The sequence below is a fragment of the Camelina sativa genome, chromosome 19, assembly GCF_030686135.1.
Source record: "Camelina sativa cultivar CO46 ecotype springtype chromosome 19, ASM3068613v1".
Classification (NCBI taxonomy): domain Eukaryota; kingdom Viridiplantae; phylum Streptophyta; class Magnoliopsida; order Brassicales; family Brassicaceae; genus Camelina; species Camelina sativa.
Window position 1 is genome coordinate 17,689,630 of NC_141898.1, and position 24,518 is coordinate 17,714,147.

A 24,518-nucleotide genomic window follows, 5' to 3' on the forward strand; every position below is an offset into this window, starting at 1 on the left:
TATCACAAAATATCACAAGGTAGAAAAAAATATAAAAGTCTTGATTAAACAACTAAGACAAGTTGTGAAGCAGCATCTCAATCTAGTCGTGTGTGGAATTATGAATGGACTACTTTGAATAAACAAATGATATATATATTAACAATATAATATTGTTAATTAGGTATTAGTCACAGGCGTTCTTTAGCGTTATTCTAGAGACATGAACCAAACATCATCGCAAAGTCGTCTTTCTTGACAAGACCAAAACGTTAACATTGTTTATTTTCTCATACTTCTGTCTTTAGATTATTTGCACTATGCATGTGACTTCGGTTCTTTGGTTTGGTTGATTCGATTAACCGAGAAAATTAAAGACATGTCGAAATTTTTATTATTATTTTTTTTCTAAAACAGACATGTCGAAATTATCTAAAATAAAAATATTGGGCTCAGTTCACTATTAATTTTGGTTCTGAATTTCAAAAGCAAGATTCTGGTTATTTCAATTATTTTTGATTAAATTCGAGTTTTTGAGTTAAATTTGGATTGATTCGATTCAGGTATTAGTGAAAACCGGTCTAAATTAGTGCTTTCGACCCAAATCTATTGCTCAGGAAGGAAATGATTGTGTTGGTATAACTATTAAGGATTGAAAGAAAATAAAATTTAGGATTGTGTCATCCAAAATTTATCACTTTGGAATTAAAAATTTATCACTAGTGGCTCTTGTAGCTATTAAAATCTTCAGGACATAACGTATGACTTCTCAGAACGTCTAAATAACAAAAGAAACAAGTTGAGAAAGACCCTTCCCCGGTTCGGCCTAAGCCGCCAGCCATCCATCCATCCAAATTTATTCTCCACCGCTACTCCCACGTGTGGCTTCCACACTCCCTCCTCTCTCCTGGCTACTAAAAATATCTATCACATCTTTTGGAATAATTTGACCACGTGAATATCCATAAATCAAAACTTGACCAAACATAAAATCTATAGAGCCTCTCAAGACTATTATACACATCTCTACGTTTCGGTGTTTTATTATCTGGATTAATGTTCGAGTAGTAGAGTTAGACCATTCTCTAGGAGGCCCAAATAGTCTCCCCTGATATGCCCAATGCAATTATATGAAATAAATCCCACTTGAAAGTTTAATGAAGCCTAATTGCAGAATTGGAGTTAATTAATTATATGAAATAAATGCCAAGTTTCATTAATTAAGACAGAAATACTAGCTCCCCAAAATACAATTTTGGAGCATTTGACAGCGATAATATTAAAAGTTATGATTGAAATTTATATTATTTCTATCCGATTTAAATTTCTTCTTTTTAATTCTTAATTTCCATACTTTTCAGACATGGATATGATTTTTTAATTAATGGATTTTTATTCCGTTACTAAAAATATATTAACATAATAGCGACGACTAAACAGTAAATATTCGATATTATAGCAGTGTAGTAATCACTCGTTAACCAGTTGTGATACAATATAAATAATTGTTTATGATCGACAATCGTCATTAATATTTGTGATTTATGAATTAACGATAACAGTATTTTGTCGTTATATTTTTTGTCATTTATGTAATGTATATTCCTACGTCAAATAAGATTTAATGTATATGTCCAAAAAGATTATGTTTTAGAAAAGTTTATAGTTAATATTGAATAGAAAATATAAAGAAGAAAAATCATTGAAAAATTATATGAGTTATATATTTCATAAAATTAAAACGAACTTAAAGTACAGTACCTAATTAATTATTTCTGATCGGTAATCGTCATTAATATTTGGGATTTGTGAACTAGCGCTAGCAGTATTTTGTCGTGATATTCTTTTATCACCTTTGTACTTTATATTTCTAATTCTGCAAATAAGAAATATTGTCTATGTAGGAAAAAAAATTAAGATAATTTTATAAATATTGAAAAAGTTATATGTAAATTTTCTATTCCATAAAATTAAGAGAAATACCATAAAATTAATATGAACGTTAAAACAAAACAACAACAAAATAATTAAGGTTTTTTTTATTCATATTAAGTTTGACCGTACTAGACATTGTCTTATCCTGAGTACTTCACAAACCTCACTTGACTCAGACTAACGGTTGAATACAAACATTAATTGAACATTTTGTTATATTACAAAAGTGCCATTCTTCGGACATAACTAGAAGAGACTCTTATTTCATCAATTTGGTTTGCCGGAGGAGTGCCTCGCCGAACACGCGACCACCTTAGCCCATTGTTTCAGCTTCTTCTTCTTCATCATCTTTCCATCATCACCTTTCCAAAATTAACTTAGTTAAAATCAAACAAACGAAAAAAAAGAAAAACGAAGAAGTGATTCCAAAAAAAAAATGACATATATATACCTTTGTTGACAATAGTCATGGTGCTAGAGTTGCTGACGTCAGGTTCCGACGCAGATGACGAGGTCCGAGACAAGTGGTTGTTGTACTGGCTGTGAACTGCGGTGTACAAATCTAGAGCTGGGATGGTTTTGGAGAGCCTCGGGCTAAAATCAGGAGAATCTGGCTCAAACCCAAACCCTAGGTCGAAGCAGCCTTTAAGCTCCTCGATATCGTCGTTTGTGATGCAGCTCTTGCTGCGACGAAGGTGATCAGATGGATGCCTCTTCTTCATCCGCAGCCAAGCCTCGTCGCGGTTTACCTCCGCTGGCAAAGACTGTTGCTTCATCAGAGGTTTTGGCGGCTGTGGCTGGTTGTGGCTCGACATTGTAGTTGCTAGGTTTTTCTATTTGCCTTTTGAGTGTGTAAGAACCACTTCATATGAGGCTATATAAAACACGAGAACAGTACATACTGTAGTTATATAAGACTAGTATTGTTTATTGAAACGCTTATTCAATTTACTATACCATATAAGAGTCATTTATCACCATACATTTCCATATAATTTGAGTATGACTCATTTAACCACGCATATGGAAATATATTTTCAAAAAAAAAAAATGGAAATTGATATATTTAACATTACTATTTAATTTCGTGATTAGATATCACATTGACACATTATGCATAAGATAGACAGAATGAATTAAGTCGAACGGATTAAAAAATAGCTAGATGTTATAATCATCAAGCACATTACAATTTATATAATACAGTATATATATATATATATTTGTCATATGTTTTTGATTATTGGTAGAAAATGTGTTCTTGTTACAATTTGTTAATTCTCCAGAACCAGAACTCTTCAATCCCTTTTTGGGTGTTCCGTAATCTACTAGTTTAAAAATAAAAGAAGAGGAGGGACATCTTTTATTTTTTGAGAAACAATATAGTTAGAAGTATATATGAGAGAAGAGGAAAATACACTTGGGTAAGAAGAAATAAATTAATAAAATAAAATAAATTAAAGGCATTGCTTTGAAAAATAGAATGCATTTTAACTTAATAAGAAAAACAAAATTAAATTTAATTAGAGGCTTGAATTAACTAGGCTTGAATTTGGAAGTATTTATGGGTTAATACAAACTAATTAGTAACAAAGAAAAGTATTAGGTTGAATTTTAAAACGGAAATTGTAAACCAAAGAACACATTTAGAATCAATGAAGCTTTGATAACATTTTCATAAGTTTTTTTTTCTTGTCAACAAAATATATTGATTAGCTCAGATCAGCCGATTAAGAGCAATGTTATTTACACATATGTGATATAATGTGGGACGGTATGAATTTTTCGTGCCACCGCTTTTACATTTGCATTATGGAGGGTAAGAGACAAAGAGAAAGTTAGAAATTCTTCCCTATCAACTTTGATGAGTTGTATTATGAAAATTTATATTGAAGCTTACAAAAATAAAGTAAAAAATTAATTGCAAGTATATATTGGAGATACTCTACATTCTAATATGTGGTACATAGTGATTTTATCAGTCATCTATACTTATGTGTTGAAATTAGGCATGTTAAGGGCTAAACCGATCGAATCAGCTCAAAACCCGTAAAACTTGAATATATTTGAGTTCGGCTCAATCTGGTCCAAACATAGTTCGAACCTACATTTTAAAATCCAAATTTGGATCCGAGCCTACAAAAAAGATCAAATACGTAAACAGTTTTATTTAAGCATTGTTACAACAGTAGTTACATAATTTTGACGATATTTTTATTTCAACAATCTATTCATTTTTTTTAACTTTAATTTTATAAATGAATTTGAAATTATTTATAAGACGGTTATATATTTATTACTTTTTAAAATCCCTTTTCTAGGCTTGGGCAAACAAATTAAAGCCCAAACTAAATAAAATTGTGATCCTTTTTCTAGACTTACATTTTTTTTTAAGAACAAACTTCTTGGTTTTAACTTTAATTTTATTTTTCTATAAGGCTGGCCAAAATTTTAATTTTTAAATTTAAACTTTCTTTTGCTTCTATCATTCAATTCGTATTTTTTTTTCTTTTTATCATATCTGACATTTTTTAAGAATAAGTTTGACAATCTATATATTAATACTAGATTAGGACCCACCCGATGTGTGGCTTTAGAGTTTTTAAAATAAAATTAAATTTAACAAAGAATATAAAGTATTTTTTTAGTGAGTAAAAACTATCTATAAAAATAAATAGATACACGGAGTTGTCCAATGTGATATTTGATATAAAAAGTGTGACTCTGCGGTTAAGACTTTTAATCATGTTTTCTTTGAATGCCCTCGCTCGTGTGAAGTTTGAGATTTATTTCCGACTCTGGTGTCGTCAGAGGGTTTTCCATATGAGTCGGTGTACTCGAATTTGGATTTTGTTTTCTAGAGGGGTGCCTCTCAACAGGGTGATCCTGATCAACTTCTTCAATTACCATGGATTTTATGGACAATCTGGAAGGCCATAAATAAAAAAGTTTTTCAAGGTTTAGAGATCGAGGCGAATGATATAATTGCTCAGGCTTTGGTGATAAGTTAGTCTGGGAAGAGGCGCTCTCTTTTACGGCGGTCATGTCAGCTCTATCTACATCTTCAGATGTCCAGGTTTCTTCACCTGGTTTTCAGATTGATGGTTCTTGAAAAGCAATCAATATGCATTCAGGATTGGGCTGGTGGTGTTGCGTTGGTGAGGAGCAAACCTTGTTGTTTGGGGCCAAGTGTTTAAGACGGAGCTCCTCCCCACTACATTCGGAGTTAGAAGCATTGTTGTGGGTCATGGAGCGGATAAGTGCTGCAGGGATCGCTTGTCAACATTTTGAGACTAATTGTGCTGAGTTACTCACTATGGTGCAGTCTCTGAAGATTGGTCGTCCTTCTCCAACTTGCTCTATGAGTTTAACTCGCTGGAGTCCTCACTATTCTCCATCTCTTGGCACCCGCGTGCATCAAATACGAAGGCAGATTATCTTGGCCTTGCTTCGCGTTCTCTTATCTCTGAAGTTTCTTTTGTAAACCCCTTCCCTCCAGCTTGGACAACTAACTGAGGAATTTCCTTTCAATTTATCGTTTGGTTGAAAAAAATAAATAAATAGATACACTTTTAGTTTAAAAAATAAATGTAGATGAGTTCAAAGTTATTAAAATAAAATTAAATTTAACAAAGAATATATATTTAATTATTTTCATAAGTAAAACCAATGTTTAAAAGTAAAGAGATAAACTTTTAGTTATAGAAAAGATTTTCTTTTTTTTTGGTATAATACACTAATGTATATCCATTTACAAATCTAATATATATATTACCATTAAAAGTGTATTTGTACACACAAATATATTTTACTGTTAAAATATACTTTTTAGTCTTTACTACTACCAACAAATTGTCTTTATAAACACATTAAATAACATACTATATGTCTCTTTACTTTAACATTTTTATAGTTACAAAAACGCATACGTTAATCTTAAATACTCATATCTTATATATTACGATAGTAGTCTTTTTGAATAAATTATTTCATTGTGAAAAAAATATGAGATGATCTATTTTTTTTTACTTCAACCATCTTTTTTATTATGTAAGGGTGAGTATTTATATTTTTTTTGAAACAGTAATTAATTGTATATATTCGCAATCATTTTTTTTATCTTATATAAAAAGTAATCCTTTTTATTGTAAATTAGCAACTTAAAATTAAAATAAATAAAAATTTATAATTTCAAATTTCATGATATCTTGTTATATAATTTCCTTATAATGATTTTTTTAAATTTTAAAGCTGTTTAAATTTTATAATTTTCTTATAATTGCCTTTTAATATTTTTAAAACTGTTAATAGTTTTGTTTCACATTTGAAGGAAATTTTACCAAGAAAAACAAAGCTAGTAGAAATTATTTTGTTTGGTGTAAAATATATCATCATCTATTTGGTTACATAGAGAGGTGTATTTATAATCATTTTCTTTTTAGGATTAACAAAGTTTTTTTAATATAATAAAACTAGGTTTGGACCTGCACATACGTGCAGAGTTATTTTTACATATTTTAAAAAAAATATAAATGGCAAGCGATCAAACCCGTCTAATATGTCTGATTGCAACATTTAATTTTTTTTTGACTCGAAAAAACTCCATTCCTCGTAATTCATATAAGTAAATAGTATGTCCGCATATGTTTTGCTTGAATTCTTGTTCCCAAAATTCTCATCCTGTATTTTGTCATACATGAATATACCCACACAAAAATCTCATAACCTGATTACTATGGAACTAATTTGAACAATTTCCTAAAATATAATAAATCTGTTGTTTAATCTTTTTTTTCTTCTTAATATTTAAATTGGGTCAGTTTGGCATCATGGATATTTGATATGATTTTTTTTTAACCCTTAAGTGTATTCCCCAATTAATAGTATAGATTTCCTTCAATTATTGAATGAAATATTCTTTAGTTATACTAATCACAATTTAATGTAAATAATATAGTAAGAGAAGGGAAAATAATAAAATGGGATATAATTGGTCATTAGATCCCTTATATAATTGGTCTTAGTTATGATATTATATCACTGGATTTTATAAATTTTAATTGGTCATTAGATCCCTATATATCTCATTCTCAGCTATTGGTATAATATTATTACTTGTTTTCATTTTTATTGGACTGGATTTTCTAAATTTTAAGATTTCTGTAAAAACACTATAAACTACATATTTATATATAATGTTTAACTACATAGTTATCCAAATTAAAATATTTTATTTGGTGATTATATGTTTTTTGGGCAAATATAGTTATTGTTTTTAGTAAAAGAATAAACATTGAGCCACTTTCAAATGATCTTCCATTCTTTCACCATTAGAGCTTTATAAAATTATTAGAAAGGTAACATTATTTATATTTCTAAAGATATGATTTTAAATATATATATTTTTACATCTCATAATATAGTTATATTATTATATTACAATACATAGTGAAATTAATTTAATTTTGAAAATATGTAGGGGATAATATATATCAATTTTTGAATAATATTTACTAATTTTAGAATTTATATGAGCAAAATATTGTGTATATAAATAAATTGAACATCAGTTGCAGTTGACAAAAAAAATATATATATATGGTAGTGGCAGTTTTATGTAATTTTATGGAATACTAAGGGTGTACAATAAATTAGGTATGGAGCTTTCTGGCGACGACACATCAGCTTTTCTCCAGAATGCTTCTCTTTTAATATATAGGAGATTACAATTATTTTATGCTTCATTTTACCAAACTTGAAAATTGTGATTTTTGATCGTTAAAATTGACACGTGTCATGATATAATGAGTTACTAACTTTAATATTTAATAGTTAAAACTGACACGTGTCACAATTTAGTGAAAGTTTAACTTTGATATCTGATCGTTAAAACTAACATATGTCACAAATCTGGTGAATTACTAAGTTTGAGAACCAAACTTTATATAATAATTTTTTTGATGACCCTTAATTAGGGGACCCAACACGATAACTTCATCCCTTGTGCCTTAGGACCGGCTCTGGTGCTCTTTGCAGTGATTCAGGTGCTACTAGAAACAAAATGGAGCACAGAAAGAAACACTCATAACAAAAACAACAATCGATAATTTTGTTAAAAAATTGGTTCACAATGAACTTGGAGAAGAAAGTGTCTAAGCCACTATCATTCAAATACGAAACATTTTAGAGTTTTTTGTTTAACATTATATTACAAAAACTGTCATTCTTCTGACATCAATTTGTTTTCCCGGAGGAGTGCCGCACCGAAAACCCTACCACCTTAGCCCATTGTTTAAGCTTCTGCTTCATCGTCTTCCGGTCATCACCTTTTTTAAATGGCTCCTCAAAACCGGAGAATATTCAGATAAACAAACAAACAAAAACTGATACCGAAACTAGAATTTACACATACTGACATACCTTTGTCGACGATTGTCGTGGTGCTGTTGGAGTTGCTGACTTCATGTTCCGACGCGAATGAAGACGTACGAGACAAATGGTTGCTGTACTGTCTATGAACGGCGCAATACAAATCGAGAGCGGGTATTGTTTGGGAGAGCCTTGGATTCAAATCAGGTGATTCTGTCTCAAACCCAAACCCAAGCTCGAAGCAGCCTTTAAGCTCCTCGATATCGTCGTTCGTAACGCTCTTGCTGCGACAAAAGAGATCTCCTGATGGCCGTTTCTTTTTCTTACGAAGCCAAGCCTCCTCGCGGTTCATGTCTGGTGACCACGAGTGCTGCTTCATTAGTGATCTCGGCGGCTGTGGGGCGTTGTGGTTCGACATTGTATTGGCCATGTTTTATTTTTCTTTTGGTTGTGTAAGAGCCATTTCTCGGATATGTAACATCAAAATCTTAATGTTGTAAGAAAAAGTGAATGGTTTCGGAAAGAGTAGGCTCCTAAATTTTATATTAGTTTTGAAAAATGGTAAAGCCATATTAAAATCCATATTTTCGGGTCTAGTTGTTTTAGTATTAATAAGAAACATATTCGCCAGCACATTCCAGTTATATTACTTTTAATGGAGAAACTCTATCTCTAAAATGTGAATATATGAGGAAAAAAATAAATTTCAATAGATTTTATTTGAACAACACTGTATGTGACGCGTCAGCAATTATTTAAATTCTATATAGAGGGACATTTAAGAAATGAATTAACATCTTGTTGAGATATATTTATAAAGAAATTTTAGTATAAAGATAACCTTCTTAGTTTTTTTTTCAGACCGTTTAGGCAGTAAAAGATTTATGCATTCTTTTTTTTTTTTTAAATATATCTATGCATTCTTAATGATTAAGAAAATGGTTTTAATATATCTATGCATTCTTAATGATTAAGAAAATGGTTTGCTGACCAAAAAAAAATTTCTATAAGAACCAGTTTCAATATTTTTTTTTTTTTCTTTCTATTAAGTTACGACAATTTTGAGAGACGTCCAGAAAAAAAAAGTTAAAATATATTTTATATTCTTTTGAGAATTGGGTTATATTATAAACCGAACGAAAGTTATGGTCAAGCGAGTAAAAAATATGTAAACTTGTCGGGTTTTTGCTGATTTGATTACCATTAGTTGTGTAAACGACCATTGTGTCTGCCAAAGACAAACTTTTTCCGGAAGACAATGTTTTGTAAAGTAATCTAATATAAACACCATTCAAGAAAAGTAAGAAGTTTGGAAAACAAAATGTATAAATTAGGTGTAACCGTGCAAGTATGGCAACCGTTTCTAGACCATGTTGTCCATTATTTGCTCACTTGGATTGATCTTAACTAATGTATGAAATGTTGGTTTTAACTTTATGATGTATTGAATCATTGGCTGCAAATGATGATTAACAAACTGAACTAGCTGAATAGGTTGAATAATGATGGGCTGAATAAAAATGAGCTGAACCATCAAAATGAGCTGAAGGAATTGAACGAGCTGAAAAAACTGCAGAGAAATAAATTAGTATGCTAAATGGTGACCATTAAGTTGAATAGTTGAATACAAAAATATAATATTAAAAATCTATTTATAATAGTATCAGAAATTATATATATAACTAAATTATATATTTAAATATAAGAAATTAAAAAAAAAAAAAAACTAATATATTATTAATTTATATTTGGAAATAAATATTTTATTACAAAATATTATATAAAATAAAATCTAACGTTGCTGACGAACACTACGTCGACTTGCAGACCATATTTGCTCAGCAATTTGATCGCGGACGATCTTCATATAATTTCCATCGTGTGTTTCTTCTTCCACTCTAATACCTTGATCATCATTCACATCATCATTAACATTTTGCTGCCCATATGAAACATCACTATCTTTATCAGCTTCTTCAAAGTCATCATCTTCAATATTATTCTTGCGAATAAAATTATGAAGTCCCATTGTAGCAAATATAACACGTCTTTGTACTGCAATATTATACCTTGGAAATTCATTTAAAACTCTCCATTTTTTCTTCCAAACTCCAAATGTACGTTCAATGACTGAGCGAAGGGATGCATGCCATCTGTTAAACATCTCCTTGCTATTCCTTGGTGGCTCACCATAGAAAAACTCTTGTAGATGATACCTTGTGCCAACATTACTTTGCTTTCTATACGGAGCCAAATATCCACGTTTGTTGGCATAACCAGAATCTACAAGATAGTATTTGCCTTCCGCAGGGGTAGGAAACATAGGATCATCACGAATCGCTGTTGATAACACACGCGCATCATGAGCTGATCCCGCCATACCAACAAAGCAATATGTGAAAAGCATATCAAAGTCGCACATTGCCAAGACATTGAGACTCGTACTTCCTTTGCGGTTCACAAATCTAATGGTTTCTTGTCCTGGAGTCACCATAACAGGTACATGAGTCCCGTCTAAAGCTCCTATGAATCCACTAAAGTAAGGCCAATAGCGTTTATCTCTTTGTAGACGGTTTGATATAGCTTCAAGTTCTTGGGTAGTTCTTGGTCGTATGTAGTCCACAGCCATTCGTTCCATTGCTCCAAGAACTTCATGAAACTTCCGACATATTGTTTCTTGTGCATGACCAAACCTTAGACCAATGTCACCTTGAGAGTCATTCTGGCCACAAATCATAAGAAAGATTGCAACACTCTCATCAACAGCCATATTTTGAGTGTCTTGTAAGCTATACCTCCCTTGTAATATTTCACACAAACGCTGAAATGCCACTGTATTCATTCGTACAAGCTTTCAACATGAAATTTCACTAGCATAGATTTGCTTTCGAATCATGGCCCATCCACTGCCTCTATCTTGAGTTTCTGGTTCTTTGCAGAAGAATTTGCCATAATATTCCATCAATGGAGAAATGTCGGTCTCTAAGATTTCAGCTTCTTCAAGTAAAATCAGTTCAGCTATTTCTTCATCTAATAGATTTTCAATACCTCTCAAATGTAATTCTGCAATACGAAATACCTAGAAAAAACCAATGTTGAGATATTAATATATATACATATACGTATAAAATTGTTTGACATATATATATATATATATATATACATATAAAATTGTAGAAAACAAAATAATACCTTAGAATCCTCCGTAGCTTTAGAACTTGATGATGGACCAGCCTTTTGTTTATTTCTGATTTGAAAAAAAAAAAACACCATGATTGCTTCACTTGTTTTACTACTAATAATTAAATGTTTATTTGATGGATATTTAAAAACTTGAACTTCTAAATGACAAAGATACAGCAAGTTAATGAAACCAAACGAGAAACTAACACTAACTTAAAATAGCGTTTGCTAACTAATCAAGTCACTGAAACTAAACAATAGGAGTCTAATACAAATCAAAATACATAGGGAGCTAGAGATATTACCTTTCATTTTTCCCATTTTCCTAACATATAATGATAGAAGTAATTATAAAATATGTAAATATGTGGTGATCAAGACTGTATGTTCATATGTTTTAAATAAGTAAATATATGTAACTATGTAAGTATAAATAAATACTGCATGTTCATATGTTTTAAACTCACCTGGACTCTCTCTTGCCACCAAAGCTCCGGCATATCTATCTTTCCGGTTATGGAATTAACCGCAATACCAGTGCGTTTACATAGTTCGCGGTTACATTGCCATAAAAGCCGCATATAGTCGAGTCGATTTTTCATTTCAGGCTTCCAAGTCAACTTAGCTCCCGTCAGTTCAAAAAACTTTTCCACAATTTTTGCTTTTCCCGAATTGTCAGGTACTCTTGTGACATAGCTTTTTGATTTTAACTCCATGTTCACAAGTTCGAGAAATATTTCGGTATATCTAGGACTCCATACGTACTGCACAATTTAAAGTGTATAAGCTAAACATAAATGTGGTGAAATATATATATATATATACATAATACATTTAAAATTGTATAAAACAAATACCTTAGGATCCTCTGTAGCTTTAGCTTTTCCCTTTGATTGTCCCTTAGAACTTGATGATGGACAAGTGTTTCCATTTTTGCTTCGCTTGTTTCTGATTTACAAAACATACCATTCAAATATAAGCAAAACAGAAAAGAAAACACCATTAATTTCAAACACATGCACTTTTGCTTTACTTACTAATAGTTACAATGTTTTATCGATATAAAAAAGCTTGATCTTCTAAACCACAAAATAAACAATTTACACAAACTAAAAGAACAGTGATACAAATTGAAACTAATAAACTTCAAAATACGTAGAGAAATATACCTTTCACTCATGGCTACAATTGTTTATTATGAAAAAGGTGTTTAGCTCATAATTTTTTTTTCCTGAAGATAAATCGTGATGAGCTATGTATATATAGGATCTGATTTTATTTTTGATGTTAATCAATAAAAATATTAATTATTCAAAAGAGTTTAAAATTGAGCTGATTTTGCGTACTAGAATATCTTTTATTCGTAACAAATAATGCTAATTTAAATTATTTAGTTTAATATTGAACATTAAATAATGTGAAAAATTTTGGAAAAAAAAAATAGTTAATGAACGTTTGTTACATATTTCAAATATATATATATATATATAATTAAAAATATAACTTTGATTTACAAAAATAGATTTTCAAACTAACAATCTTTGACTTCCCTAGATTATCGAAATAACAATCTAGATTTTGACTATTGTTTTGTTAAATGATAATTTTTTCAAAAGCCAAAAATATTAATTTAAATATATAAATTGAATATATATATTTTTTTTTGAGTTTTCCATCTCGTTCAATCTATTCATCTCCTATTTTCTGGTTGAACAATTTTCAACCAAAAAGTGTTATTTTCCAGCTACAAGGTGGGACCCACTAAATTTGGGTTGAAAAGATATTTACCTTAAATGGTGAGTTTTTGGCTGAACAAGGTTGAAAAGTACGTTCAACTCATTCAACCAGGTTGAAAAGTACAACCATTTGCAGCCATTATCTCTCTGCAGACGAGATGAAAAAACTACGTGAGATTGTCTTTTGCTCTTACAAGACCCTCTCTTTAGTGCAATTGTCTCTCCAAGCTTCAATCATGATTAGTGTCTCTACTGAACATATTCATCATATTAACTTTTAAAACCATTATATGTCTATTTATTTTTTTATTCGAGTTACAAACAAAAATTTATAAATCCGACGTTTTTCTTATCTCTTCATCTAAGTGGAGGAGACATTACTAACTTGGATTTCCATGAGTGGCGGCGATTTTAAGGTTTCGACTCAGAGTTTCCAAGACTCGACAATGATGGATATGGGGGAGAGAGTCAGACCTCTAGGGGATCCAGACATGTCTTAGTCGTGGTTGCAGAAGGTAGTCGGTAGTATGGGGGTGGGATCATGGTAGTGGAGAAGGTGTTGTCTGATGAATTTGTGACTGAAAGAGTTTAAGAGTTTCGTTGGCTTTCCTGAATGGCGAAGATGGGGAGCCGGTGGTTACCATAGCGGAGGATGTGGTAACGATGATAAATGGCTTGTGGAAGTAGTGTATGATTGTGAAGGTCCTTGGGACGTAATGTTTCACTTCCTGATATGATTCGTAAGTTGAGAGAAATTTGGAAACCGAATGGAGTGATGAATATTCTGGACTTGCCTAGATAGTTTTTATAGTCCTGGACGTTCGGTGGTAACCGAGAAATCCGAACCGAACAAACCGACAAATTCGGTTATCGGAGAGAGTGTGAGATGAGACTGAATCCGATCGGCGAGATTATTTAAGGAATTCGGTTATCGGTTCGGTTTGGTTCGGCAAGCTGAAATCGATTGGTTTTCTCGGACAAAGGTAACACCATATAAAAATAGAAAACCCTAAGTTTTCTCATTCTCTTCTTTTTCAGTCTCTCTCAAAACAAAAAAAAAGTTCTCTCCTCCTTCGTTATGTTATACGTTCTTCTTCTCCATCGCTATTCTCATTTTCTACCTCTTCTCTATTGTAACATGTTCCTCTCTTTCACTGAGTTGTAACAAACATAATCAATTCTTTTCTATGGATAGTTCTTGGCTGTTTAACACGGCTAGAATCGCAGGTTAATCTTTAGATCTGATCGATCTACCTTTGATTTTCAAGTTCTCTTTGTTTTTTTTGAATTTTTTCTACTTTGGTGATAGATTGCATGTGGTTATGATGATGATTTTTGATGGATCTAGTTGGTGACTTATTTCATTTGCAGTTGGCGTATAACAAGCTTCATTGAACAGAGAGATTGAACGGCCAGTAATTACCATCGTCATTGCCCTCACTGTTGCCGTTGCAGCGCCGTCTCTGTGTCACTGCCTCACAGTCACCAACTGCGCAAAACCCTAATTTTTAATGGATTGGACTTTGTAAAATATTAATTGGGTTTGTACATTTGTTAACTTGGGCTTTGTTTTAGCCCAATTACCCATATGTTGTTGTAATTCGGTTCAAATTAATCGAACTAGAAAAAATTTGGTTTAAATTCGGAATTGATTTTAAATCCTATAACCGACCCAATAAACCGTATACCGACCGACCGAAACCAAAATTTATTTCGGTTCAATTTGGCAAGATTTCTCAAAAACCGAATTTTTTCAAAACTGAATAACCCGACCCGATTAACCCGATTTGATCGAACGCCAAGGACTAGTTTTTTATGATTTGTTTCGAAGATGAAGAATATTTGGCAATTTTGACTAGGGGTCTATGGAGAGTGTTTGGTAGTATTTTGACGGTGCAAGCTTGGTCTTCTAAGCTTGATCTTCTAGTTGATGAAATCGTCACAACGCCGGTGTGGGTTCATCTAGCCAATTTGCCATTGAGTTTTTACCACAAGTCTATTCTGATGGGAATTGCCAAGGGGTTGGGAAGACCGCTTAAGGTTGATAGTACGACGATCAAATTTGAGAGAGACAGGTTTGCTATGGTTTGCTTTGAGGTGAACTTGTGGATGCTTCTGAAGAGAACTGTGGTGGTGAAAGGGAAGAGGTTTTCTGTAGCGTATGAGGGTTTGCCAATATCTGTTCTACATGTGGAATTTATGGGCATGTGGTGTATAATTTCCCAAAGGTTGTGGAGAAGCAAAGTGGGGATGTATTGGCCAAGAGGGTGGACATAGGAGAGCCGGAAAATCAGGGGACTCATTTGGAGGAGGGGTTCACGACGGTCCAGAGACGAGGAGAAGGGCAGAACGGGTGGTGTCCGGAAAACCTCAAGGTATGACAGAAAGGTTCTTTGTAGCCAAGCGTTTGGATCAGATATTGTGTTGTGCTCATGCTAGGCTGAAATGGCAGGAGGCAACGACGACTCACCTTCCTTTTTTTGGCGTTGGATCATGCACTTGTGTATGTGCAAATGTCACTTGAGAGGAGAAGTGATCCAATGAGGCAACCATTTCGTTTTGAAGCAGCTTGGTTGACTCATTCGAGGTTTAAAGAGCTGTTGGTTAACTCTTGGGATGGGAGTAAGACAATGGTTAACTCTTGGGATGGGAGCAAGACAACTCTGGAGGCGCTTCAGGGTTTGCAGAGGAGCTTAAGGAAGTGGAATAGGGAAGTTTTTGGAGATGTTCAGAGGAAAAAGGAGGTATTGATGAGGGAACTAACAGAGGTTTAGTTGCATTTGGATACTGTGCAGACAGGTGTTTGTTTAGCGCGTGAGGCAGAGCTTCTAAAGGAGTTTGACTTAGTTCTGAAGCAGGAAGAGATCATCTGGTTTTAGAAGTTCAGAGAGAAACGGTTTGCACCTGTTGATCGAAGTACCAAGTTTATCCATACCTCGACCATCATTCGTAGGAGGAGGAACCAGATAGATATTCTGAAGAATGATGCAGGTCAATGGGTGTCAAATGCAGAGGAGTTGGAGGGACTGGCTACAACTTATTGTAAGCGGCTGTACTCTTTAGAAGATGTTGATCTCGTGGTGGAGCGGCTGCTTGATGAGGGGTTTCTGTGAGTGCCTACTGAAGACCAAGACGCTTTGAGTAAGCCTTTCTCAAAGATGGAGATAGAAAATGCTATTCACAGTATGGTCCGTATAAAGCTCCTGATCTAGATGGTTTCCAGTTAGTGTTCTACTAACACAACTTGGAGGTTGTTAAGGTGTCGGTGACACGTTTTGCCCTGGAGTTCTTTTGGACAGGTTGTTTACCACAGGGAACGAATGACACAATTCTGGTTCTTATAACAAAGGTGTTAAAACCGGAGAAGATCATGCAGTTCTGCTCCATAAGTCTATGCAATGTATTTTTTAAGACAATTACAAAGACTCTTGTGGGCAGACTCAAGGGAGTGATGACGATAGTTATTGGACCTACGCAAACAAGTTTTATCCCATAGATGTTGGAGACGGATAATATTATCATAGTTCAGGAGGCGGTGCATTCAATGAGGAGGAAGAAGGGGAGGATAGGATGAATGCTTTTAAAACTCGATTTGGAGAAATAGGGCTTATGATAGAGTTCGATGAGACTTTTTGGAGGATACTTCACGGTCAGTAGCATTATCTGAGGAGTGTGTTCATTTGATTATGAGTGTGTTGCAGGCCCTTCGATGAGCCTGTTGGGGAATGGGGAACAAACATAACCATTTAAGCCATCTTGAGGACTGCGCCAGGGTGATTCATTATCACCATATCTGTTTTGCAGATGATTTGATCCTATTTGCTAAGGCCTTTATGGGATAAATCAGAGTGATACGAGATGTGTTGGAAAAATTCTGCAATGCCTCAGGTCAAAAGGTTAGTCTTGAGAAGTTGAAGATTTTTTATTCAGACAATATGTCTAGGGAGTTGGGGGAGTTGATTAGTGCTGCAAGTGGGATTTAATCAACCAAGGATTTGGAGAAGTACCTTGGTATGCATGTCCTTCATAAGAGGATTAATAATGAGACGTTTGGTGAGGTATTGGTAAATGTTACTTCGAGGTTGCGAGGTTGGAAAGGAGGTATGCTGAGCTTTGCAGGTAGGTTAACATTGATGAAATCCTCTCATCGATTCATGTGCATATGATGAGCACTTTTAAACTTCCTCAGTGGACTTTGGAGAGACTACATAGAGTGTCTAGAGATTTTAGCTGGAGAGCACTACCGAAAAGAGAAAACAACACTTGCTTGCTTGGAAACAAATTTGTTTTCCCAAGAATGAAAGGGGCTTGGGGATTAGAGTAGTGAAGGATATGAATAAGGCTCTACAAGCAAAGGTGAGATGGAGAGCTTTACATGATCATACTAGTCTATGGGCACAGGTTGTGAGGAAGAAGTATAAGGTTGGGAGTGTTCAGAACCCTGCTTAGATGAACTCCATTTACATGGCAAAGTGTGGGGCTAGGTCTGCGGGAAGTAGTCAACAGAGGCCTGAGTTGGGTGGTGAAAGATGGGCAAACAGTCTGGTTCTGGAAGGACAAATGGCTGTCAGGGGAGTCGCTGGTGCAGTTGGGGTGTTGCCCCCAGGTCTTGAACAGTTAATGGTTCGAGATCTATGGCAGGATGGTCTGGGATGGGATGTTGCTCTCATATCGCCTTTTGTGTCTGATAATATAAAACTTAAGCTGGTAACAATTGTTCTGAATAGCTTCATGGGAGCTATAGATAGGATGTCTTGGGGTGAGACTGCTGATGGTTGTTTTACTGTGGGATATGCTTATGGTCTGTTTACAAAAGTTGAGATACTTGGTCAGAATATGAGTTCTTTTTATAAATGGATTTGGCAAGTTGTAGTGCCAAAGAGAGTTAAATTTTTTTTGTGGTTTGTTGCGCAGCAGGAAATAATGACTAACACGGAGAGAAAGCAATGCCACCTTTGGAATTCTGATGTCTGTACAGTGTGTAGTGGTGGGGTGGAAACGATTATGCATGTCCTGCGTGATTGTCCTGCCATGGCTGGTTTATAGAGCCGCATCATACCACCAAGCAAGCAGGGTGCGTTTTTTACGATGTCTTTACTTGAATGGTGTTACCATAATTTGGGGCAGGGGATGAGTACTAGAGAGGGGGATTGGTCTACTATGTTTGCAATGGCCGTTTGGTGGGATGGAAATGGAGATGTTGTGATGTCTTCGGGGTGCAAATGGTTTGCAGGGATAGGTTCGGTTTTGTTAAGAAGCTTACAGCAGAGGTGACAGAGGCACAATCGCTCACAATTACTCATGCAGGTCCAGGGGCACGTGTGATCAGAGAAGTTGGATGGGTTTTGCCTCCTCAAGGTTAGTTTATGCTCAATACAAATGGGGCATCAAGAGGTTATCCAGGTCTGGCATATGCAGGAGAGGTCTTGAGGAATAGCGAGGGTGCATGGTGTGGAGGTTTTGCAGTAGGAATTGGGTGATGCTCAGCTCCGCTTGCGAAGCTTTGGGGAGTATATTATGGTTTGAACTTTGCTTGGGAGGCGAAAGTTACGCGGTGGGAGGTGGAAGTGGACTAGCAACTTGTGGTTGGTTATCTCACGACAGGGATTGGTGATTTCCATCCTCTGTTCTTCTTGGTATGCCTGCACCATGTGTTTCTTATGAGGGACTCGATAGTCCGTTTTCGTCATGTATGTTTAGCTACCTATGCTTTCTCTCTTTCTTTAAGTTTTCATTTTTTAATACGGTTCTGGAGTTTGTTGACGGTATGCTACGTGCAGATGCTGCTGGTCATTTGTTTCAAAGACATATCCATGTGTAATTGTTATTTGGTCTTTTAATAAAATCTGGGGTAATACCCAGGTACTTTACCAAAAAAAAAGCTCTTCATCGCCTTGATCCCAATATCACACTTTGCCTTTACCTGCCCCACAACACAAACGAGAGGCGTAAGTATTACAAGAAATACTTTGTGAGGCAATCCTTTCATCTACTGGGCTATACACACAAGCAATAAGATCTCTCATTCCACAAACAACAACAAATAAACAAACCAGAAACATGCACAAAGCAACAGGACCTAAACCGGTCACTTTCAAAAAAGTGTCAACTGACATCCGAAGGTGTCGACCAACACTGGTCATCTGGTGTCGACCGACACCATACTGGGGTCGACTGAGGTCGACCGACACCTGCTCGACACTCTCAAAACCCTACCGGTCTCGACCGACACCTCCACATGCCGTCGACCAACGCTCGCTAAATCCCCGAGTCATCCTCGCGTTAGTGTCGACCGACACTAATGCCGAGCAGCGATTTCCTTTGAACAGAACCTCCGAATCTCGCCTCCAAGCTTCTCCTTTTCGTCCCACACAAACCCAGGAACGAATCAAAGCCTCAAGAGCTACGAAAAACTCACAAACAACCAAAAGAAACAACCACACAACACACAAAATCACAGAAACAGAGATCTCAGCTTAGATAAGCCATGGTCATGCACTCACCTTTGCCAATCAATGAGAAAATCGACCAACCCACGAACAGAAACCTCCACAGCAAGCTCCTTCCACGTCCTTAGCCTTAGATCTCACTCCCCAAGCACAAATCTCTCAAAAACAAGCAAGGATCCTCACAAAAACTCACTGGAAAGCTTCTCTCTCTTTTATCTTCTCTCCGCAATGAAATGACTAAAGGAGAATGAAGAAGTCAACTTTTACCATTTATAGTCGAGTTTAGGGCTTCCCCGAGCCGACCACGCAAACCAGAGAATTAAATTGAACCAATTTGATCAGCCGCAAATGGTGTCGACCGACACCACAAGGAGTGTCGATCGACACCCCTTCCAAAAATTCGATTTCTGGTTTACGAATGTTACAATTCTCCCCTACAATCATAGATTCATCCTCGAATCTAGCACTAAACCAACTGCCAAGGATCTCCCGCACATCCTCTGACTAACTACAAGGACTCAATCTAGCTAATAACCCGTGCCTCTGACATTATACGCTCTCAACTCATGCATATCCCTCGCTCTCAGGTCTCGACCTTCGAGTCTTATCGGCTCGCCATCGGGCCTCAGCCCTCTAGCTATGGTATCAGGAAGTCAAATCTTGCTCTCGGGCTATCACCCTACAGCGCGCCTTCAGATCGTCACACAGAGTTGATATACCAATTATACCCTCATGCCACAAAGTCCCTCGAGATAATAGTTACACAGGAACCTAACCGTCCCCTCATGAGTTGTTCAAGATCTCATATCTCTAGAGCAATAATACTGAGCTCGACCGAGTACCACGCTGACCAGAACTACTCTTATGGCTCTCGTAGGAATATCGCAATGTCCTACGGCCAACACTCGCCACTAAGGCTACCGAGACGTCACAAAGACCCTAAACACGTCACAAAGACTCCAAACACGTCACAAAGACCACACAAACGTCCCGCATGACCGCCACTAAGGACACAAAAATGTCCAAAAGGACCGCCACTAAGGCCACAAACGTCACGAGGACCGCCACTATGGTATCCGATGTCACTAAGACCACCACCAAGGTATCCGGCGTCAACAAGATCACTATCCCTGACCGGCGTCACCAAGACCACCATCAGGTACAAAATGTCACTAAGACATACTACCACTGACAAGCGTCACAAAGATCTCTGTCACCAAGACCGCTGTCAGGGTACGAAACATCACTAAGACTCCTATCAAGGTACAAACGTTACCAAGACCACTCCATGCCATGATACTAAACGTCACAAAGACCGCTACCCAGGCACACATCCCGCAGGATCATCACGAAGATCACCACACTTTCGACAAAACTTTCCATTTTTAGAAACTTTCTAGTTATGGAAACCTGCTTTTTAGGAAAACTTTCTATTTATGGAAACTTCCAATTATAGAAACCCAAGCTATTTCTCTTTTCCATGACAACACTAGTAAAAAATAAAGAAATACTCATCCTATTAATCTTAAAATGTCATAATCGTTACAACCTCAATGAAAATATATAAGAAAAATAAGATACAACAACACTGAGCCAACGACCCGCATCCCGAGCACAACCTCATCTTGGTACTTAGTCGCACAACCAACCACTTCTTAATGGCCAGAAAATGTGCAGACTTGGTCAGACGATCCACAATCACCCAAATAGCATCCATAGTTTGTGACACAGGCAACCCAACTACAAAGTCCATAATAATCATATCCCACTTCCACTCTGGAATGGGTAAACTCTGCATCAGGCCTCCCGGCACCTGATGCTCAGCCTTCACTAGGTGGTAAGTATCACACCTCGAGACCCAACTAGCGATATCCCTCTTCATTCCAGCCCAATGATAATACCGTTTAAGGTCACGGTACATCTTGGCAGCTCCAGGATGAATAGAGAACTTGCTCGAATGAGCCTCTCTCAGAATCTCCTGCCTCAGACCCTCATCCTTGGGCACACAAACCCGACCATGCACCAGGATAGTCCCATTAGCAGATACCTGATACTCTGAACCCTCAACCTTAGAGGTGTTCACCAGCCCCACATCACTCTCCTGAGCCAACCGCACTCTACTCAGAAGATCCGTTCTGTCAATTGCCTCCAGTCCCAATGGCTCTTGTGAAATAGCACATAACCTCAAAGTACTAATTTCACTCACCAAAGATTCCATATCCTGCTCCTGAGCAGAAGCCGTCCGCTTCCTGCTCAGAGCGTCTGCTACCAAGTTAGCTTTACAAGGGTGAGAAGCTATATCCAGATCATAATCTGCCACCAACTCCATCCACCGCCTCTGCCTCAAGTTCAACTCAGGCTGACTAAAGATATACTTCAGGCTCTTATGAAATGTGAACACCTGTTCCTTTCCGCCATAAAGATAAGATATCCAAATCTTCAAACAGAAAACTACAGCTGCCATCTCCAAGTCATGGGTAGCGTAGTTGCCCTCATGCTTCCGCAATTGCCGCAAAGCATAGGCAATAACCTTCTCCTCCTGCATCAGCACACACCCCAAGCCAACTCTAGAAGCATCAATATACACCACATATGGCTTATCCTGCTCCGGCAAAGCCAATATTGGTGTACTTGTCAACATCTGCTTTAGGCTCTCAAAAGCCATCTTGCACTCCAATAACCACAGAAAGGAAACATCCTTCCCTGTCAGCTTAGTCATCGGTTGTGCCATACTCACAAAGCCCATCACAAACTTCTTGTAATACCCTGCCAACCCAAAAAAACTCCTGATCTTTGTGGCGTTCTACGGTCTAGGCCAATCTCTGATGGCCTGAATCTTCTCTGGATCCACAGAAACTCCTGCTACAGACACAATATGACCCAAGAAACCCATCTCTCTCTGCCAGAAACTGCACTTGCTCAGCTTAGCGAAAAGCTTCTACTCCTACAACTTCTTCAGAAATGCTCTCAGATGGATATCTTGCTCCTCACAACTCTTGGAATTCACCAGGATGTCATGGATGAAGATGATGACAAAATCATCCAGAAACTCCTGGAATACGCTGTTCATCAACCTCATAAACGCAGCTGGTGCATTGGTCAAACCAAAAGGCATCACCACAAACTCATAGTGCCCATACCTTATCTTGAATGCTGTCTTCCCGACATCCAGCTCATCTATCGGAATCTGGTGGTAACCTGACGCCAAATCAAAGTTGGCGAACCAAGTAGCACCCCTCAACTTATCCAACAACTCATTAATCCGCGGGAGAGGGTACTTGTTCTTCATAGTGACTCGGTTCAGACCCCGATTATCTATATACAAGTAGAAACTTCCATCCTTCTTCTTAACAAACAACACCGGTGCTCCCCACGGTGAAATACTATGACGAATGAATCCCTTGCCCAACAAATCCTCCAGCTGCTTCTTCAGCTCTGCCATCTCTGCTGGAGCCATCCTGTAAGGAGCGTTAGACAATGGCGTAGTCCATGGTTCAAACTCAATCGTGAAAGGATCAGACCGAAATGGTGGTAACCCCTGCAACGACTGAAAAACATCCTCAAACTCCCCAACCACAGGGATCTCACCAACACCAACCTACCCCACAAACTCCAGCATCGAAATCGTAGCCAAATATGCCTCCCGTCTCTTTCAGATCATCTTCTCTGCCTGCACAGCAGAGATAACCAGACTGAAGTCGGCCTCACTCCCTCATAAAACTAACTCTTCGCCTCGAGCCTATCAAACCCAACTTTACCCCGATGGCAATCTAGATGTACTCTATACAGGTGCAACCACTCCATGCCGAAAATCACATCATACAGCTCCACTGGACTTATGACCAGATCTGCCAGCATCGACTCTCCCGCCACCTGTATATCTACATCTCTCGCCCATCCATATACCTGTAACATCCCGCCTCCAGCAACCTTCATGGTCCTGAACCGCTCCCTGGGATCTCCACGAATGTTGCCCCTCTCGGCACACTCTAGGGTAACGAAGCAATGAGTAGCTCCAGAGTCAAACAACACATGAGACGGAAATCCTCCCACCAATAAGGTCCCTACACACACCTTATGCACTAAGAACCCTAAGATTCATCACAGACACCAAAAATCCAAAAATGAAAGGAAAACACAAGTCAAGTTTAGAAATTGTACCCGTGATCGCGTTAGCACTGCTTCCTCCTGTCTGCACTGTCGTGTACACACGCGGTGCCATTAGCAAAGGCAACACTGTCTGCCCCGCCTGCTGCACTCATGACTGCATTACCAACACAGCCGTCAGATGTAGCTTAGGACACGAAGATCTGAGATGTCCCGCCTCTCTGCAATGGTAACACACTCAAGTCGTTGGTGTTGTTGGGTAGTTACCTCTGTGTGGACAACTCGCCACCCTTTGCTCTAGACTCCCACACCCAAAGCATCCCGCACCACTGAACCCTGACCTCTGCATAACATCGAACTTCCTCTTCTGCCCTTGTGGAGGCTTACCGCCCTTTCCAGAAGTAGAAGGCGGCTGAGTCTGCTTTGGCTGCACTGGAGGACTGACCACCACAACCTGTGAACTCAAGTCATCCTCTATCCAACCTGTAGTCTCTACCAGCTCTGCTCTTGTAGGATAGCTCCTCACTCTACACCGAGTCCTCAAGTCATCCTGCGGAGCCAACAAGAATCTCCGCACCTGAGCCGACTCTGGCTCCAAAGCCCGACCTGCAAATCCCACAAGCCGACTGAACTCTGCGTCCAGCTCCCTCACGGTACGGTTCCCCTGAGTCAAACCCAAGAACCGTGCCTCCATACGATCAAGTGCCTCCTGCGGAAAATACTTGGCGTTGAACTCTCCCACAAAATCCAACCAAGTCAT

General features: G+C 37.0%; 3 protein-coding genes and 2 pseudogenes across 4 annotated transcripts; 1 reads left to right on the top strand and 4 right to left on the bottom strand.

Moving 5' to 3' along the window:
* Window positions 1-2,003: 2,003 nt before the first annotated feature.
* LOC104766729 (uncharacterized) lies at window positions 2,004-2,791 on the bottom strand. The gene is made up of 2 exons (XM_010490670.3): window positions 2,366-2,791; window positions 2,004-2,276 (listed from the first exon to the last, which is right to left on the bottom strand). The coding sequence occupies exons 1-2, from the start codon at window positions 2,727-2,729 to the stop codon at window positions 2,182-2,184; spliced, it is 459 nt and encodes a 152-aa protein (XP_010488972.1). The 5' UTR covers window positions 2,730-2,791; the 3' UTR covers window positions 2,004-2,181.
* A 5,203-nt stretch (window positions 2,792-7,994) lies between these two features.
* On the bottom strand, window positions 7,995-8,807 carry LOC104766728 (uncharacterized; annotated as a pseudogene). Its single transcript, XR_015591658.1, has 2 exons — window positions 8,335-8,807; window positions 7,995-8,240 (listed from the first exon to the last, which is right to left on the bottom strand). The product of XR_015591658.1 is annotated as an uncharacterized LOC104766728 (transcript).
* A 1,268-nt stretch (window positions 8,808-10,075) lies between these two features.
* Window positions 10,076-12,646, bottom strand: LOC147920727 (uncharacterized; annotated as a pseudogene).
* Window positions 12,647-15,017: 2,371 nt separating this feature from the next.
* LOC147920728 (uncharacterized) lies at window positions 15,018-16,315 on the top strand. Its single transcript, XM_087501199.1, has 5 exons — window positions 15,018-15,369; window positions 15,431-15,590; window positions 15,655-15,946; window positions 15,998-16,074; window positions 16,156-16,315. Exons 1-5 carry the CDS (start codon window positions 15,018-15,020, stop codon window positions 16,313-16,315), a joined length of 1,041 nt encoding a protein of 346 aa, XP_087357325.1.
* Window positions 16,316-20,833: 4,518 nt separating this feature from the next.
* Window positions 20,834-24,518, bottom strand: LOC104768004 (uncharacterized). Its single transcript, XM_010491955.2, has 9 exons — window positions 24,026-24,518; window positions 23,850-23,915; window positions 23,377-23,742; window positions 23,250-23,321; window positions 22,757-22,849; window positions 22,142-22,417; window positions 21,663-21,964; window positions 21,331-21,572; window positions 20,834-20,906 (listed from the first exon to the last, which is right to left on the bottom strand). Exons 1-9 carry the CDS (start codon window positions 24,516-24,518, stop codon window positions 20,834-20,836), a joined length of 1,983 nt encoding a protein of 660 aa, XP_010490257.2.

Bases quoted from the DNA above. Each gene is read 5' to 3' on its own strand.
- LOC104766729 (XM_010490670.3), bottom strand. From the start codon at position 2,729: ATGTCGAGCCACAACCAGCCACAGCCGCCAAAACCTCTGATGAAGCAA. The intron at 2,277-2,365 runs GTATATATATGT...AATTTTGGAAAG, and splicing joins CATGACTATTGTCAACAAAG to GTGATGATGGAAAGATGATG.
- LOC104768004 (XM_010491955.2), bottom strand. From the start codon at position 24,518: ATGACTTGGTTGGATTTTGTGGGAGAGTTCAACGCCAAGTATTTTCCG. The intron at 23,322-23,376 runs GTTAGTTTTATG...TCTGCTGTGCAG, and splicing joins TGATAGGCTCGAGGCGAAGA to GCAGAGAAGATGATCTGAAA. The intron at 21,965-22,141 runs GCAACTACGCTA...AGTTGGTGGCAG, and splicing joins GCAATTGCGGAAGCATGAGG to ATTATGATCTGGATATAGCT.
- LOC147920728 (XM_087501199.1), top strand. From the start codon at position 15,018: ATGATTTGTTTCGAAGATGAAGAATATTTGGCAATTTTGACTAGGGGT. The intron at 15,370-15,430 runs GTTTGCCAATAT...AATTTCCCAAAG, and splicing joins GTTTTCTGTAGCGTATGAGG to GTTGTGGAGAAGCAAAGTGG. The intron at 16,075-16,155 runs GTTTTAGAAGTT...CATCATTCGTAG, and splicing joins AAGCAGGAAGAGATCATCTG to GAGGAGGAACCAGATAGATA.